The 20009-nt window shown below is 36.8% G+C and overlaps 1 protein-coding gene across 1 annotated transcript in view; it reads right to left on the reverse strand.

The window, feature by feature from the left end:
* Nucleotides 1-20009, reverse strand: part of LOC117334827 (collagen alpha-1(II) chain-like) — a 101647-nt gene that overhangs the window by 40838 nt on the left and 40800 nt on the right. Inside the window, exons 3-4 of the mRNA XM_033894645.1 lie at nucleotides 14385-14420; nucleotides 9634-9741 (exon numbers count right to left, since the gene is read on the reverse strand). Coding sequence (XP_033750536.1) covers nucleotides 9634-9741; nucleotides 14385-14420 — 144 coding nt within the window. The remainder of the gene's footprint in view (nucleotides 1-9633; nucleotides 9742-14384; nucleotides 14421-20009) is intronic.

Genomic DNA, 20009 nt, shown 5'->3' on the forward strand with positions numbered 1-20009 from the left:
TTGATTTTGTTGCCAACGAAGAGGAACAAGTTAGAGATGCAGTGGCGAGGACCATACCGGATTACAGAGAAGATGGGTTCAATGGATTATAAGGTCGACATTGATGGAAAGGTGAAAACTGTGCATGCCAACCTCCTACGGAGATACGTTGAGAGGGAAGAGAACTCTGCATGTCAGCAATCCGGAATTATGTCTGTTGTTTGTGTGTCCATGGTAGAGGAAGAGGAGACGGTTGATTACGAAGATGGTCTGTTGGAGGATATTACGATGCCTCAGTTGGGGAGGAAGGAGTCAGCTGAAGATGTATTAGTGTCTGAGCTGTTGACTAAACCACAAAGGAAGGATTTGACAGAACTGATGGAGGAATTTGATGATGTTCTGACTGATATGCCCGGGAATACATCGTTAGTTGAGCATGACATCAAGACGACAACATCCGAACCAGTTAGAGTCAAGCCTCACAACATTCCATTCAACATGAAGGAAACTATCAGGGATGAAGTAGACAAGATGTTGAAGATGGGAGTTATTCACCCGTCAATGTCTCCTTATTCGGCAGGGGTTGTGATCGTAAGGAAGAAAGATGGCACGAATAGGTTTTGCGTCGATTATCGTCACCTGAATCGGATAACCGTATTTGACGCCGAACCGATGCCAGACGCCGAGGATATTTTCTCGCGACTTGCGGGTCACCAATATTTTTCCCGTCTTGACCTTAGTAAAGGCTACTGGCAAGTTCCTATGTCAGAGAGTTCCAGACAGAAAACGGCATTTTCAACACCTGTTGGATTATTCGAATTCTCAGTCATGCCATTTGGTCTTGTAAACGCCCCAGCGACTTTTTGTCGATTGATGAGGAAACTTCTTCGGGGAATGACCAACATAGAGAGTTTTATAGACGACCTGTTAATCTACACGAAGACATGGGAGGAGCACGTTTTAGTACTTGCAAAATTGTTCAGACGACTGAGAGGGGCTGGATTGACAGCGAGACCAAGTAAATGCGCGCTTGGATATGGTAGTCTAGAGTGTTTGGGACATATTGTTGGACAGCAAGGATTGCTACCAACCCCGGACAAGGTCAAAGCAATCAGCGAAGCTGAGAGACCAACGACGAAGAAGCAGGTGCGATCTTTTCTGGGTCTGGCAGGATTTTACCGGAAATTCATCCCTAATTTTGCGGTTATTGCTGTTCCATTGACTGACCTGACAAGAAAGGGAATGCCAAACAAGGTGATATGGCAGGACACTCATGAGAGAGCGTTCAACACTCTGAAGAAGCTTCTATCATCTAGTCCAATACTGAAGTTACCTGACTTGGAAGCGGAATTCACTCTCCAGACCGATGCGTCAGATAAGGGAATAGGCGGTATTCTACTGCAAATGGAGGGAGACCATTTACTTCCGGTGGCTTATGCTAGCCGAAAACTGAAGTCCAGTGAATGCGCATATTCCGTGATTGAGAAGGAATGTTTGGCTGTAGTGTGGTCCATTCAGAAATTCCAAAAATACATCTATGGGAAGGAGTTCGTGTTGGAGACAGATCATCAACCACTTATATATTTGAACAAGATGAAGGGTGTGAATGCGAGGTTAATGAGATGGGCACTGCAACTACAACCGTACAAATTCCGAATACGTGCAATCAGAGGATGTGAAAACGTTGGTGCGGATTTCCTCAGTAGAATGTGATGGCTAGGAAACTCTGTCATGTGACTTTTTGGAGAATAAAAGTAGCTCCACAACGTTTATTCTTCTGGTTGGGGCGTGTTGGTACCTGTTTGTTTACACAATTCGAAGAAACTTTCATTGTAAAACTAAAGCGATAAAAAAATGTAGGGATTGTATTCGACTCAGAATGAATGTAGGGACTTTATCTATACGGATTGTTTCAGAATAAGAATGAGTTTAGTAACTTTACTTATAGCGGTGTGAAAATAGGTGACAATGCATTTTCGATCCATTTCGCTGTACAGCGAGGAACACTGTTTCCGAAACACGAATACTTGTAAACTGCAGTTGCGTTTTAGTCAAACCATAATTGAATTCGATGAATTTCCGTCTCTTATTATGCTGTCTCATTAACACTGCCTACAGCTAATTACATTAAAATCATACTGACAAAGTGCATATGTTCCCAATGTGTGATTGTACGGGAAATCTGAGTATAGTGTTTTTGGACTGCTGCATCATATTTGCGTATTGCGAACACCGCTCTGGCGCCGAATCTGTACGACATTACTGACAAATCTCACCTGTACGAACAAATCAGAGTTAGAATTAAAAAGTGTGGTATACCAGTTTAAAACTCATCAACAATTCTAATTTACAGATGTGTCACGGATCCAGATCAAATGAACCCAACAAGTGCAATTTGTCGATATACAGTTGAGTCATGTCAGGTAAAAAAAAGTCGTGTTAGGTTAACATGCTACCGTTCATATTGCCTGACTAAAAAGATAAATCTGACGATATACTGTGCATACAAGATTAGCAGTAACGATTTTAAACGAAAACTATGTACAGTTGATTACAAACACCGGTTTATATTAATCCAGGCACTCCTCTTAGTTAAATCTTATGTCAGTCTGTTTACAGTTGTGATATTAATCAGCATGCGACATTCTGAAAGACTTAAATAATAGAGTGAAAGCATGCTACGACGCAGAAGCTTACTGTCGGTATAATTAGGCGCTGATTTGATTGGATTTAAACTAATCAATTATGTTCTTCTTCGGGATAGTTAATGTGGATTTCGACTGCCACTTGTTCAAGGTAACCACCATTGTGTTATCTGAAGACATACCGTTACCTAACACTACCAAATCCGAACAGCTTCATTAGTTGCATTGCTAATTATAGGAACGATGTTAAATCTACTCTCTGATAGAGTGAACCGTGCGTACAACAGAAAGATAAACACTGATATCTATTTATCTGATAAAATATAAACAAGGTAGCATACATATCACGTGACAGGCATGCAACCGGTATTAGGAAGCCTCGTGCATGAACAGGTCTCAAATTCACGACCTCGGAACTAAAGCAAGGTGCTAAAACTTGTCTGTATAAACACAATTCCAGCCCGGTCCCGCTATAAAAGATAAAAAATCTGCAATTTATACCGCCTCAGTATGTACTACGTTTTCTTACATTTATCGAATGATTGATAAACTGTCTGAATGTTATCATCATTATTTTCATCTACACTACATACTGCAGACAAAATAATTCTTCTTAATCTACTCTACGCATTACGCTGACATGGCATAATCTAGCATTATTTGGAAAGTCTGCAGTTATACATCCGAGGTATGCATTCCTTTGTACCAACAATAGCGAGCTAAAATGATGTCGTTCACACAATCGTCAGTTGAAAATCCCCAGTGATGTAATAAGCATGAAATACGACGCTTTTCTCTCGAGTAGAATGTTTTACCAATTCTTCGTTATATGGAATCAAGAAGGAAATTAGATATTTGGAGACAAACAATGGCCTATCATATCAGTGTAGACGGAACATTTACAAGCCATCAGCTAGTCCTGACAGCGACCTGTCTCACGAGACAATAGCGGATATCAGTAATATAAACGTAGTGAAGCCTAGGTTCCTAGATATAAGTCCATGGCTCAACAATAGTACCTGTTGTTCCAGTTGCGTTATTTGTAAGAGGCGGCTAAATTAAAAAATCTTTCTCTTAATGTCTCTCTTGGCATTGCCTTTCTTTGGCTTTTGAGTTGAGCGTTCGCCTCCTTGGTGAATGCTGTTGATTCTATCTACAGGCTGCGACATATTAGAGTCTTTAAAATGACATCTAAAGCCAACAGCTTTAAGTTCAGCACGTAAAAGTGCATCAGGAAACATAAGGAACACTTCCGATGTATAAATGAACATTATGTTTGCAGAATTTAAGTAGGAATGAGGAATTTTTAATAAAACTGAAATTTGTGGATAGGTCGTGAACAATCAATTAACATTTTAGCCATAATAGCATGACACAATGATAATGATGTTAATAGTTCATATGTTTAAGTTGGGTATATATACCAAGAGATATAAAAAAAAAAAAAAAAAAAAAAAACTGCAGCGATAAAAAAGTAGCTTATAATACAAATTGAATTAAGAGGCAAACTTCCTAAAATAAACACCGAAGTTAAGGATTTCTTGAATAATGAATCCGGATTCAGTCGGTCCGCACACGGTTCCAACATCTGCCTAATTAAACAATGCTTCCCACGTCAATAGTGTGTGTGTTATCAATACAATACTCGATCGTCTAGTGTGCTTACTACTAAACCGCGTATAAATATTTCAGTGAGCCTCCCGTTCAGTACCTGCTGACTATCACAATAGTACATGAAGACATCTAAATAGACAAATCTACCTCAAAGTGTGGGAAAACATGTCCGTTCACGCCCGCTTCTGAACATGTTCGCTTACCTTCTCTGTATATCCTCTGTCCCCTTATACTTCCCTTTGTCTCTCTTCAATTCCTTTTTACCGCCTATATCTTAAACATTATAGTTGCTCCTCTAAAATTAATGCCCCGCGTGTAAGGCGTAAGAATTGTACTTGCGGCCCCAATTGCATGATCATAGGAGGCGACAAAATTTTGGATATTATCTTTTGTCTTCATTTTATTCAACTTTCTTTTCCTAATATCTCCCTTGGCACTGCCCCAATTATGACCTCTAGTTGAGTGGCTGCCCCTGCTAGAAAGGCTTTGGGGTCTGTCCCCTTGCCAAGGCATGAAAAGTTTATGAAAAATGGTACTACCCCAGCTTAGCGCTCAGCATTTTGGGAGCTGGACGACTGGTTCGCCCATTGTAAAAATAATGTGACCGAACGGAGTGTCCTGTCGGGTGTCTTCGGAAGTATATTTCAGTGAGATCGCACTTTAACGTAGGCATCAGTTTCGCGCTATAACAAGAAGATAAACGCGGACATATCGCAGCCTCCCAAAACACGCACATATTCATCCGACACACATGCACCTCACAAGCAAAGGAGACCGTCCTTAAATGACCCCTGCTTTTGATAGGACGTTAAATAATATAAATCAAGCCGAACCTCTAAAATTATCGTTTTTTAAACGTGTTTTATGTCCCTTTCTGTGAGTGCCATGTTAAATTATGTCTTATATCATTTTTTTTTCAATTTGAAAGGCGCACATGGGTCCTAATTTAGAGTAACTTGTCTCTACAAACGTCATACACTGTTAATAATTGAAGTGTTTGACTATGATTTTACAGTTATTGTAGATTGATGAAGACCATGGACGAAGTTCAAAGGGAATCAATGGTTTTACGTCACTCTTTTCTCCAGGCATTTGATGACGTCATACTTGAAATGAGACTATTTTCTAAATTACAACGCTTTATGTGAAAAATTGAATATTATAAGCCTCAAACTTTCGTCAATCAATACTCGATGTTTCGTTTGCTGTGGCGGCCTATGTCGAATATTTTATATCCTGAGTGATGATGGTGTGTGGTATCTGACTTACAACATACAGACAACGCTCTGGTATAGAACATTCTTCTTCATTCAAATATTGAAAGTAGAACATTTATCAATTATTGGTATTTCGCGATTACCCATTCACGTTTTGACATTTCTATCGACCGATCATCAACACCTTAGGCTCCTATCATCACTGACGTATCCTAAAAGGATAAAACAGCTGTATGATGTACCTATCACCACTGAGGAGTCCTAGAACGATAAAACAGTTGTATGATGTCCCTAACATCACTGACGAGTCCTAGAAGGACGAAAGAGTTGCATGATGTCCCTATCATCACTGACGAGTCCTAGAAGGACGAAAGAGTTGTATGATGTCCCTAACATCACTGACGAGTCCTAGAAGGACGAAAGAGTTGCATGATGTCCCTATCATCACTGACGAGTCCTAGAAGGACGAAAGAGTTGTATGATGTCCCTAACATCACTGACGAGTCCTAGAAGGACGAAAGAGTTGCATGATGTCCCTAACATCACTGACGAGTCCTAGAAGGACGAAAGAGTTGTATGATGTCCCTAACATCACTGACGAGTCCTTGAAGGACGACACAGTTGTATGGTCCCTAACATCACTGACGAGACATAGAAGTACGAAAGAGTTGTATGATGTCCCTAACATCACTGACGAGTCGTTGAAGGACGAAACAGCTGTATGATGTTCCTTACATCACTGACGAGACATAGAAGTACGAAAGAGTTGTATGATGTCCCTAACATCACTGACGAGTCGTTGAAGGACGAAACAGCTGTATGATGTTCCTTACATCACTGACGAGTCCTAGAAGGACGAAACAGTTGTATGATGTCCCTAACATCACTGACGAGAAATAGAGGGACGAAACAGTTGTATGGTCCCTAACATCACTGACGAGACATAGAGGGACGAATCAGTTGTATGGACCCTAACATCACTGACGAGACATAGAAGGACGAAAGAGTTGTATAGTGAAGTTTAAGGGGATACGATGAAGTAAGGAAATAATGGACCGATTCTCTTGAAAATTAACACCAGTAATATTTGCGCCAAAAATTTGATTTGTTGTTAGTTTCGCGATATCTAGACTTGTTGGAGACAACATGCAATTTTTCAAGAAAGCGATTGTTTTAAAATAAGGATAACAAAATCCTACAATTCGTTGTAAATGTTTAGCGGTTACAGGCAGAATCCTAGTTTAATTGATAAATTTTAATTACAAGAAAAATACTAATTTTTGGGGCATATTTATTTCACTAAAACATGGCAATTTGAACATTGAAAAAACCTATATTGTCATGGAAAAAAACACATGACCTGTCTTGCAATGACAGATACATATAATATTATGGAAGAATAAAAACATCACAATAAAATTAAAAATAATACAACACGTTATTGCCGTTTTTCTTTCTACCACATACAGAAGAGTTACCTCCCCCTTTCTAATCAATCGCATTGTTCTATCGTTTTCCCGGTACCACAGACCAACATGGTTCCTGACTACGTTACCATATATATATCAGAGTTCACAGGCCAGGGACGATAACTCTTAAGGACTTTACCAAAGCTCATGTCTGACGCTTCATTGGAAATCTTTTTCCTGGGAGGTAGCATTTTACAAATGCTTCATATCCCATAAATTTATATTGGTCCTTTTGTATCAAACTCAGTTCGTCTTGAAAGGTGTTAAAATCATACGTGTTTTTTGTACAATATTTTGATGTTCTAGGTGGTGGACTTTGTCACGTTTCAATTCATTTGAACAGTGACACTGGTCGGAATAATCATTGTACACATGTACTCAACATTGTTGTGAAATCGAATAATGAAAATTAGGAAATTTATTGAATATTCTATTTGTCGACCTATGTTTTGATCATCTCTTATCGCAAACGGACGGGTAAAAGAAGGATGAACTCGTTCTGGTTCTCCGTAATGCGCATATGCAATCACATTGTTTGAAGTTTTTTTGACAGATAAGGATATGAGTGTTGGATCGTGCATTTATAAAAAAAAGTTTTTAAAGTTTTCATAAATAGTTTGAAATAACAACTTTTACTTACAGTGCGTCACTTCGAATAAATTTTAATTAATGATCGACATTTTTTTCATGAATACACTCTGTATCATGCTTGGAAATTCAGTTGTCACAAACAGTTTATCATTTTGGCATTCAGACCTAGATTAACATTTTGGGTCTCGTCGACGAACAAGAAGACGCCTCCCGTTGCGGAACACCTGGTCTTATCCTTTTAATTCTCCATGAAAATAACTCGCAATTCTCTTTCAAAGGTGCTTATAGCGTGTATGTCTTTTGTTCCATACTATGTCCGTTTATATTTTGAACAAGTTTGATAGTTTTGAGCCAGAATTGCGAATTGATTACGTGTCTATTTTCTCCGTTTATTTCAATTAAGGAAATATATTAATAAAAGAGTTAATGTAGGTGTATTTGAATAACCTTCATTAAATGGAGAAGATTAGTATTAGGGTGCATGTAAAATTGATTACAAACTTGATAAAGACTACAATATAAGGTGATCAGGTCCGTGTAGTACACAGCTAAACATTTAGGTAAACAAATATGGCCGTCATTTACTCTCTCGGCATCAATTTACTAAGCTTTTCAAATCCGTTCGTCCTGATGAATCTATGAAATTATGGCATTGTCAATTGATTCCCGTAATCGCAGTGACCACAATCTTCAGCGCCATTTCCTCGATTTCTACTGACAGAACAAATTTCATTTAGAATTCCCGAGGAAGGTTATTCGGGAAACAAGAATAATCCATGGGTTTCAAACTCAAGCATCTCCGAGGAAACACCCGAGACTCCCCATGCCACCCGTCTGAACGCCGTATCAATGCGTGAAAATAGATTTTAAGCAAATCAATCCAAACATAGTTTAACATATACTTCAAAATCAAATCCTTGTTTGTTTGTCTGCGGGGTTTATCGTCCCGTGAACAGCCAATGTCATTTTGAGGTAGGATCTCCTCATTGAACAATATACAGGAGGCCCGTCGCATACCATCTAGAGCAATCATGGTAAAAGTGTTATGCCCAAGGATACAACCACGACAGCACAGACGGGCCCGTTTATCAGCCTTCCGAGAAACACAAATCGCCACGGATAGGGGACATCTCGGACCCCCACGTGGCTGGCGCTCTAACAGACTGAGCTATCGCGACCCCTTGTAACAAATACACACTTTTCAAAAAAAAAATAAAAAAATCTCTAATTAAGTTCAAACCATTTTTGTGTTTGTTGTTATTGACATTTTTTTCTTCTGTTGTCAGTGTTTCGGCAAACGGGAGATTTAAACAACCGTTTCAGTTAATAAATACACGTATTGGAAAAGATGGATTAATAGAATAGACTCATTGGAAAAGATGGATTAATAGAATACACTTATTGGAAAAGATGGATTATTAGAATAGACTTATTGGAAAAAATGAGTAATTGTGTCACGCTTTCGGGCAATATTATATCTATCTGTCATCCCCAAAATATTCATATCGATCGTATAAAACTATCTTACAACAGTTCAATGCTTAACTAATCGGTATTAACCAATATACTTAATATAAAGTTGTCATTTTACCGGAGCAGAATGACAGAAAAAATCAACACAGAGTCGTTTGTGGTTGGTCAGCAATTTGTTTCACAACAGAACCTATTCCTTCTTACCTTGTTTGCAGGGGATTTCGCCTAATCAATAGTCACTTTGAGACTGTAATACGAAAGCCCGCTATACAGAGCCATTTGAGTAAGGCCAATAGCCACAGGATGGTCCGAAATCCAGACTTTTAGAGTGACGCATGGCTCTCCGACTTGTGGGAACCACACATCCTGGATATTTCCTAGAACACCCCCCCCCCCCCCCCCCCCGGTTCCTTACACACTGAATTATTGCGACTCTTTTGCAATTTTTCAAAGAAAAGAAATTTCTGGAGGAATGTCGACCAATATAAATGGAAAATCTGAGGCTAACATGATAAGCAATTTACAAAAGTAGCATTGCAGATGGTTCAATTGGTCAAATAACACTACATAATATTCTAAATCATACAAAATCTAAAATGTATAAGATAGAAAGAACGTTTAAACAGACGGGTTGAATTATCGTACCTTTTAATCCGGACATGCCGTTTCTGCCAGGTATTCCGTTAGAGCCCGGATGTCCGTCCGAACCCCTGTCTCCTTTGGGACCAGGCGTTCCAAGGAGTCCCGGAGTGCCTGTTATGTACAAATCAGATCCATCAATACATATATGAAGTACATTAAAATATATTTTTCATTCACACTGTGAAACATTCAATGAAAACAGTTTAATCTAGGAATGGGAGCGTTTGTTCCAGAGAATAAGAATATTATTTTTCGGGAGATATACAATTTTTCCTTGAAAATAAGGAAATTGGTTCTTTGAAGACTTTAATTTTGTGAATAGGAATGAATACGTTTCTCTCTAAAAATGAAAACATTCGTGTTTTGGAATAAGAACGTTGGCTTCAGAACGTTTGTATCTAGGAATGAGAGTCTTAATCACGGCAAACGTTAGTTCTTGGAAAAAATAAGTCCCTTGAATGAGAACAGTTGAAATGAGCGCGTCTATTCCTATCTCTTGTGATGATACGGGAACATAAAAAACATGTTGGTGGAAGAGGAAATAAAAAGGTAGTTGAGAAGCTTCACGAACGGCATGATTGTTCTCGAGAGACCGCCGAGCACCGGATACTACCTGCTTGGGAGATTGTGTAACATGAAAACCTACTAAAATGGCGGTGTGTGGAAAAGAGACCACGCTATCGACATTTAAACACACGAACCAGTTTACGAAAGGCACTTTTTAATCAGAAGGTTATGCGATTGTAGATTGCCATTCGATTGTAATGAATGAAGTGGATTTCGATCGCTCTAGCTGTATGTTATTGGATATTCTTATCCTGCGTCTAAGTTTTTGAATATCTCATCGCTTTGACTTTTATAATAATTAAAGATAGAACAATAAGTAATGCACATGTATAGGCCTATCTCGTTATGTAAACGTTTATAGGATTAATGTTTCCCATAGCAACCAGGTATTTCTACCGAAGATAGATGATCATATAAGAGTAGAAGTTCCCATAGCAACCAGGTATTTCTACCGAAGATAGATGATCGTATAGGAAGTTCCCATAGCAACCAGGTATTTCTACCGAAGATAGATGATCATATAAGAGTAGAAGTTCCCATAGCAACCAGGTATTTCTACCGAAGATAGATGACCATATAAGAGTAGAAGTTCCCATAGCAACCAGGTATTTCTACCGAAGATAGATGATCATATAAGAGTAGAAGTTCCCATAGCAACCAGGTATTTCTACCGAAGATAGATGACCATATAAGAGTAGAAGTTCCCATAGCAACCAGGTATTTCTACCGAAGATAGATGATCATATAAGAGTATAAGTTACCATAGCAACCAGGTATTTCTACCAAAAATATATTATTTCATAAGAGTCGAAGTTCCCATAACAGGCAGGTATTTGCCTGTGGAAGTATATCTTCTAACATGAGACTTTTTTCGGCAGCAGTCACAGGAAAATAAAACCACAAGGTACAAGGTATTTCTATTAAGACTAAAGTATCAACGCATTCAATGACAATTAAATCAGACAGATATATTGGATTCGCTGACCTAGAAAAAATAATTCACCCTTCTTAGATAGTAATTATCAATTAAAGAATCACTGCTTGTTCAAACAATGTGTAGAGGGACGGCTTCGTTACGGTAGGTATCTCAGTACGTAACAAATAAGGATTAAAGTTTAAAATTAATGGCCGTAAATGTGCACTAGTATATATAAGACACAGTGGGTTGGCATTAAAATCGAATGTAACAATATAATATCCTTAATCAAGGTATTGCTGGGTCAATACACCGATTTATGTGATCCCATGTGTACACCGGATAGCTGAAAAGTTTACTATAGTCTTTCTTACAGTACATTTCTATTGTCTTCGATTACACAGAGAAAAAGCATTGTTGGAACTTGAAGCAGAGGGGTAATACAGTTATCGATACATGAATCACCGATAAATCACTTTAACTAAAATTAAGAAGAAATATTTTGAAAGCTAGAGGAATATTTAATCTCTGATATAATTGTTTGCTTCCACATTCTGTAAATCAAACAGATCTTGTAAATATTGTATTGTTGGTATCGCCAAAGACTAATTGAGATATTTGAATAAACACGTGATCACGTCATGATAATAAAAAAATAAAGTGATATATTGCGTATTTTCACGCCGATAAGAGAGCAACGAAACATTAGCATGTACATCTCAGATAAAAATAGTTAATTTCCACAGTAAATCATTGAGACCTTTCACGTTTATAATGTTGCTTCAATCTTGAGTAACAGTCGGATAGCTATTTGGAACGTTGAATAATTACTTTTCAGTGTTGTAAGCGGTCATTTAAGCCATAACATATGTTGGGTTATTTATGAAAGATCAATCATTTATAAAGCTTCTAACACCTTATTCTTATTTATAATTATATCGAGTTCAAACAAATGTACCTTTAATTTTAAGGATGCATAATTAATACATTTCGACATTTTCATATAAGCAAACAATGCACTGCAGTGAGTATTGACGAAACAGCGATATAATCTAACATTGCAGCATGGTTGTCATGCTACATGAGCATTTCTCGCAGACTATCGGTGTTAATGAATGGACGTAGTTATAACGTTTTCTGACATTTTACCTTTATCTGTGAGAGATAAACTCTTAATGCTCAGCCAAGCTTTTCCTCTTGTTCCAGAGGCATGGCACGTTTTAAAGATAAAAGTATGATTCTTTGAAGTTAGGTGTTCTGATTCTCAAAGACAAATATAAATACGGCAAAACTGTTAGGCTGTAAAAACGTTTTCCTGTGCTTTTATGATATCAGCCACGGCTTTATTTCAAAAAGGAGGAATTTCTGTTTCATTCGGATAGCTTGATACTGTTTGGTTGAATTCAAACACGTGATTGTACAATATCTACATCACACTTAACACTGTGATACTAATACAATCAGTTACATTACATGCAGTTAGATTCAAAATTATTACTGCTCAATACAGGCAATGTCTTCACAGTATATTCATGGCGAAAGACATCAATTTTAAAATCAAATTACCTATCCGATAGAAGCATGCACATTAACATTAAAAAAGATAATCAAGCTCTTCTCAGACATTTTCTCTGAAATGACATTATGTAGATTAGCCTGCTAGTCGGGTTTAATTCATTGAAATAGGGACAGATTTCAGAATTTACACATGTGCTTAACATTCTCTTAAAATCCAATATTTAAATTATAAAATATTATTGAAATTGTAGGCCTTTGTACCTCCCCATCAACATTTTGACATTTCTTTTGATCTATTTCGAGTTGAGTTACCACCTATAATCACTTCAGACCCTTAGCACCACTGACGAGTCCTAGAAAAACGAAACGGCTGAACGATACAGTTTAATTCAACTGTAACTTTCAATTTGTCTTGACTGATGTTAATACCTTGTATGTCATTAGTACGATCCAAAGGAAACGTAAGGGAGCAGAGACAAGTTTTTGATTACAAATTAGACTTAATTGTTATGTTAATTGACCAATGAAATGAGGACGCAGATATTTACTCAGGATGATAATAATTCAGGAGTGACGTCACTGAATATGTTTGAAACGTATAAAGAAAAGATCGAATTTGATAAAACAAAGGGATATATGAGTAATACCCACACCCTGATGTTGTTTAGGATTCCACATCGCCGACAATAATGGTAATTAAGTTAAATTAAAAACAAGAATAAGCAGTTTTATATAAGACCAGAAGATAACACTATACGATATTACCACACTCCATAAATAGCAGTTCTCTTTGTTTTTATTTCGCAGTAAATGAATAATTAATATCGCGATGAAATTCGTTAAAACTCCGCCTCTATTTCTGATATATGACTTAGAATCGGCCTAATAAACGATAATTTTAGGACGCTGTTATTAAGATTTGTTATTGTTTGTGTTAATAAGATGATAGTTTTAACCCGTTTGTGTCATTTAATGCATTTTGTGGGATGAAGTGTCTGCGCTTTGCCCCTATGACTATACCTGGTATGCTGTATACTGACTTTAACGTCACATATACTTTGCTAATTAAAGAGTTAATTAGATACTAATCATCCTTCATTAACCAAATTTATTGGTTCGTAAAGGTTAAATTCTTTTACAATTGAGATATATGTCAAAGTAAAGAGAACCGCCATTATCCTTTGAGTATGTAGTCGTTTAAATTAGTAAGAGACATGCTGCTCTAGGTATAGTAAACATGACACATGTATTCGTTCTATCGACACTCTTCGTCAATTTGGGTTGGGGCTAATGCATTGAGTTGGTTTGTTTAACGTCCTATTAACAGCCAGGGTCATTTAAGGACGTGTCAGGTTTTGGAAGTTGAGGAAAGCCGGAGTACCCGGAGAAAAAACCACCGGTCTACGGTCAGTACCTGGCAACTGCCCCAAGTAGGTTTCGAACTCGCAACCCAGAGGTGGAGGGCTAGTGTTAAAGTGACGGGACACCTTAACCACTCTGCCACCGCGGCCCCTAATGCATTGAGTATTCCATGGGTTAATATATAGGTTTATATCTGAAGTTCTAAAGATATATCTCTCTTTAACGTAGCTATTTATTCAGGTTCAAAGCCGTCTTGGAAATGTGTGATATATTTCTTTAATAAATATAAATAAATGCTAAATTTGATAAGATATCTCCATGTTTAGGAACAATGCTCACTCAGCTTGCTACAGTTCATATGTAATAGACGTATATGAAGGTCAGTACTTACCTCGATGACCTTTCTCACCTGGAGGCCCGGGATCACCTATTAAGAAGCATTGAGATATACAAACAAGTTATATATATAAGTATAATGATATTCATACCAAATCAGGATAACGATATGATATATACCTATTTATATGATTTCAAAATACGTAGATATATATTTTTATATATATTTATATCGAAAGGACCATGCAATTTTTTTTTTTTTTTGTAAAATGCATTTGAATATCTGACTGGCAACTACTTCTAATTCTTTATTTGTTTAATGAGGATCACAAACAGCCCTAGGGCTACGATATGCTCTCCTCAACACGTAAAACAATACAGTATGTACAAGACGTAATCATAACACACGCTCTCTCACGCACACATTCATAACATAAAGAAGATGAGGTGGAGAGGAAGGATGAGGATAGAGGGAAAGTGGTAAAGCAAAGTGTGGGAAGGGGGGGGGGGGGGGGGGGGGGGAGGGGTGTGTGTTATAAGATGAAATTAGAACCTTTTTGAATCAACAATATAATCAAATACAAAGTCAAAAATATTTTTGTTTGAGGAATCGGTATTGTTGTCGCAGGTGTGTGTTATAAGATGAAATTAGAACCTTTTTGAATCAACAATATAATCAAATACAAAGTCAAAAATATTTTTGTTTGAGGAATCGGTATTGTTGTCGGAGCCATGCAATATAATGTTTAAAAGGAGATCAGGCATAAGGTTTACAATGAGATCTGGATTTACATTTGGAGCCAATTCGTTGCAAGTTTTTCTTAACAATTTCATACGCAAGTTGTTATATTTTGGACAGGTCAAAAAGAAATGTTTTTCGTCTTCGGGGGAATCTGTACAGTCGTCACAATATTTATTGGATGTTAATCGGTATAAGAATCTTTGTTTGTTCAGGGCGCTAAGACCCATTCTTAGTCTACAATGATTGATTTTTCCTTTCCCATGGCCATAAATATATAAATCATTTGACACTGGAGTAGAGAGTTGTGATAGGGCTTGTGAAAAAGATTCAAGCGTTGGTTTGTTCCGAATATGTTCAGGTAGGTTGTTCCAGTCTCTTATAGTTCTGGGAAAGAAAGATTGGTGATAGAACGACTTTCTGGAAGTAATAGGTAGAAGTGTGTTTGAATTTCTGAAGTTGTAATTTTGTGTGCGATGACAGAGAAGTGGACAGATGTATTCCAAATATGAAGGACCCATATAATGTTTGATTTTGAAAATCATTTTTAATCGAGAATTTTTCCTTCTGTCAATAAGTAACTCCCAACCTAGTTCAGATAGAAGTTTAGTATATTTGGTAACTTTATACCCTCCTGTGCAAATTAGAGCTGCCCTTCGCTGGACACTTTCAATAAGGTCGGATTCGTATTGGTTGCAATTATCAAAGAGTATACTGCCATATTCTAGAATAGACCTAACCAATGATTTATAGAGTTTCACTAAACCGCCCCGAGGGATTAAGTATGCTAATGATTGTAACATGTTTAGTATTTTATTTGCCCTAGCAACAATGTCAGATATATGCACATGCCAGCTCAAGTCTCCAGATAATGATATGCCAAGGTGTTTATGCGTGTTGAAGTGTTGAATAGGAACATTATTGAGTGTAATATCGGGGTAGTTTAAGACACATTTTTTGGAGAATAAAACTAGTTCTGTTTTAGCTGCATTAAAAGTTATCAACCATCGTTTAGCCCAGCTTGATAGAGTAGATAGGTCGTTATTTAGATTGTCGATAGAGCCACGGTTATTAATTTCAGATGAGAGAGATGTATCATCTGCAAATAAATTAATGTCAGAAAGAATTTCAATGTTAATATCATTAACATATATTAGAAATAAAAGAGGGCCTAGTATAGAGCCTTGAGTGACACCCGCATTGATGTACATGCGTTCTGATGATTGGCCATTTAAAACAACAAATTGATTTCTGTTAGTAAGATAACTTTTAAGCCATTTAAGAAGATTTCCTCTGATACCAATGTTTTCTAGTTTGTATATTAATCCTTCGTGCCATACCTTATCAAAAGCTTTTCGAAACATCTAAGAATACAGTACAGACTTCTTTTCCATCGTTAATGCTTTTATAAATTTTATGAATAATTTTAAGTAATTGGTTAACGGTAGAGTCGTGTTTTTTTTTAAACCAGAGTTTTCTTTTATAAGGATATTATTTGCGACAAGAAATTCATAAATGCGTTTGTAGACAATTTTTTCGAGACATTTTGATATATTTGAAAGCAGAGATATAGGACGGTAATTTTTTACATCTTTTTTGCTATTCTTTTTATGTATTGGACACACTTGGGCCGTTTTCCATATGCCTGGAAAGCAGCCTAAGCTTAGAGACAGATTAAATATATACGCCCATATATGACAAAGGGATTCTGCACAATGTTTTAGAATACAATTTCCTATGCCGTCAGGCCCAGTGGATTTGCTTGTGTTAAGTGACCGCAATAATTTACATACTTCCTCTGGACTAGTTTGAATATCAGTGATAGATGGCATATTAACATTTGCATCTATGGTAGGTAGAACTGGTTTGTCGACATTGTCATTAATTGTACATTGATCGGAGAAATACTTGTTGAATAGTTCTGCTTTATTTTTATCGTCATTAATAATTTGGTTGTTTTCAGTAAGAGGAGGGATTAGATGATCAGACTTTTTTCCCTAGAAGTTATTTGGTGATAGATCAGATTTTTTTGTATTAGTGTTTTTGTTCGTTAGTGTATGGATAGTGGATTCTTGATATCGTTTTAATGCGTCTCGTTTTAGGCGATTTGCTTCCCTACGGGCTACTTGGTATCTTAGCTTTTCACACTCGTTTTTAGTACGCTGAAATGATTTTAAACACCTATCCCTAGTTCTCAATGCTCTCCTGACCTCGTTTGTTAACCAGGGTTTGTCGAACGGTTACATTTTTGCATAAGATAAAGGATTTACATGTATCGAGGATAAATTTATTAACATTTGTTATGATGTCATCTATGTGATCGAATAAGCCAAAAAATATGTCTATGTGAGCAGTGGTAAAAGCATTGTTAAGGCCTACAAGATCCGCTGTTTTGTAATCCCATGTAGCTGACTACTGCAACTACTTCTTAAGCTCTGCTGATTTAAGGGAAGTATTCTCCTCCCCTTTGAGCGGTTAGAGAAATCACAACTCGTATTTAATGTAAGTAGCTCCCACCTCAAGATTTATCTAATTATCTGTATCACCTCCTCATCAGCAGCAGTAACCTTGCTGTTCCGAGTGTGTAAAACATATAGTGCTCCATGTAAACATTTAAATGAAAAATCAAGAGTTTACCGAACATATCTAGAAACTGATTTTATAGTATAGGTTTGTAATGTCCCCAAATACATATCTGAAATAGATTTGTAATTTTCAAAATTGTAATTTTTTGTAATTTTAATATGTGTAATTTTCAAAATGTTGACAATTGTGATAGTGATGGGACTAAGAAGGACGACTGGCAGAATAATAACACATCTCTGTACAACTAGGACGATACAGGCTCTGGTAAAGACGTGCTTTAATGTTTTTGGATATTTCTGTTGATTGCGTTTCCACTGACCTGGCTTTCACTTTGAGAACCATTAAAATGCTCTGGTTTACATGAAAATTATCGTCGATGAAGCAAGAGAGGCTTATTATTCAAGAACATCGTATCATGTTCTATTTTCATCTTTCATCATATCTTTTATATGTCCTTATTTTCAGGTTTTAGAGACGGTCAATTAACTGGACAATATGATTTGTACATACCGTTCAATGAAACTTTGAAAAATATTCCTTAGATGAAATTAAGGATAGCGCTCAAAAGCCAGAAATTAAACTATTATTCTACGACAAATACTCATTCATTGTATTCATATAAAAATCTCAATTGTTCAGAATTACAAACTTTTGATCTCTAGATTTATAGAGTTTTATTTGAGATTTTTGGTTGCTATCATCACTGACGATTCCTACAAAGACTTCTGTATAACGAAGTATTATGTTACCATATTGTATTTAAAAAATGAATAAATTGAGCTATTCACACGTGCACCGTTCAATATTTTTACTACAGCATACGTGCAAAAATTTGCATTGATTCGCATCATAAGAAATGGTATTATTTAATTAAAAGGAGATCGTTATTCGAACATCCATTTAATTAACTTAAAAAGTTTAATTAACATTCCATCAATGATTAGAATCTTAATAGCCGTTAACGAATGAAAAAGTTCTTCCAAATGGGATTAATCTTCAAAAGTGAACTTTAAGAAAGATTTAATTACAACACAAAACGGGTTATTTACAATAGTTAAGCAACTGTAGGATGGACACCGCTTTAGATTTACTGTATGATTGTTAAATTTTACGGGCCTAATATTTCGTGGTTGCCCGAGTAGGAACTAGTTAGCGAGTTCTAAATCTCGCGCAACAGCGCCTAGTAAGCCCTCTGAAGTTCAACAATTCCATACATTTACTTGTATATGTAAAAATATTAGTTGGGAATTTATATTTTTTATAATTTATTTTCGTGGCTATGACTTCAGATATAGCGAAATTAAATTATCCGCGAAAATTACAATTCTATGGTATAAGTTTGTTTAATATTAACTAAGTTCTCGCATTTATTCTTAGCAGTATCAGGTTGGAAGAGGAACAGGCAACACCCTTGCGAGTCGGTAGATTGCAAATGACTTTGTGGAATGGAATTTTATTTTCTAAGACATACTGGATCAATGAACGCTAATAAGGAAAGTTAATATCTCTCAATCAATTAGTAATTATCTTCTCTTGTCTTAGTCTTTACCTCAAAACGAAACAGTTTATCTATATAGATGTAAGCTTTTGGGTACATTGTAGTTCTAGTTGTTCAATAAGAGAAAGCATTGAGAAACAGACAGTAGATTAACTGTCGTGTCATATAAAAGACACTGAAATATTGCCGTGTGTAAATTTAATTTAATTGATTAATATATATTAAAATGGGGGTTTGTACACATTCATCAATTTAATGTGATCGTAATTCAAACTAGATACAATTTGCCTACGGCTTCAACGGTTTTCGTGATAATTAACTCGTTCTACACACTCCTTGTCAATGACTAAGACTATCCTGTCAGTATTCATCTGATCAGACTAAAGAACCTACAATGATGTTTTAAAAATAAATTATTTGTACCTAAATATCGATAAGACAATCCGCAAAGCTATTTTAGGAATCATTCCTGTTGATATAAAGGGAAAGGACGATATTCACTCCACTATTTGATTTTGTTTGTTTTTGTTTAATGTCCTATTAACAGCCAGGGTCATTTAAGGACATGCCGGGTTTAGAGGTGGAGGAAAGCCGGAGTACCAGGAGAGAAACCACCGGCCTACGGTCAGTACCTGGCAACTGCTCCACGTAGGTTTCGAACTCGCAACCAAGAGGTGGAGGGCTAGTGATATAGTGTCGGGACACCTTACCAACTCGGCTAGTGATAAAGTGTCGGGACACCTTAACCACTCGGCTAGTGATAAAGTGTCGGGACACCTTAATCACTCGGCTAGTGATAAAGTGTCGGGACACCTTAATCACTCAGCCACCTCGGCCACTTCACTCCACGACCTGAC

This window comes from Pecten maximus, chromosome 9, assembly GCF_902652985.1.
Source record: "Pecten maximus chromosome 9, xPecMax1.1, whole genome shotgun sequence".
Lineage (NCBI taxonomy): Eukaryota > Metazoa > Mollusca > Bivalvia > Pectinida > Pectinidae > Pecten > Pecten maximus.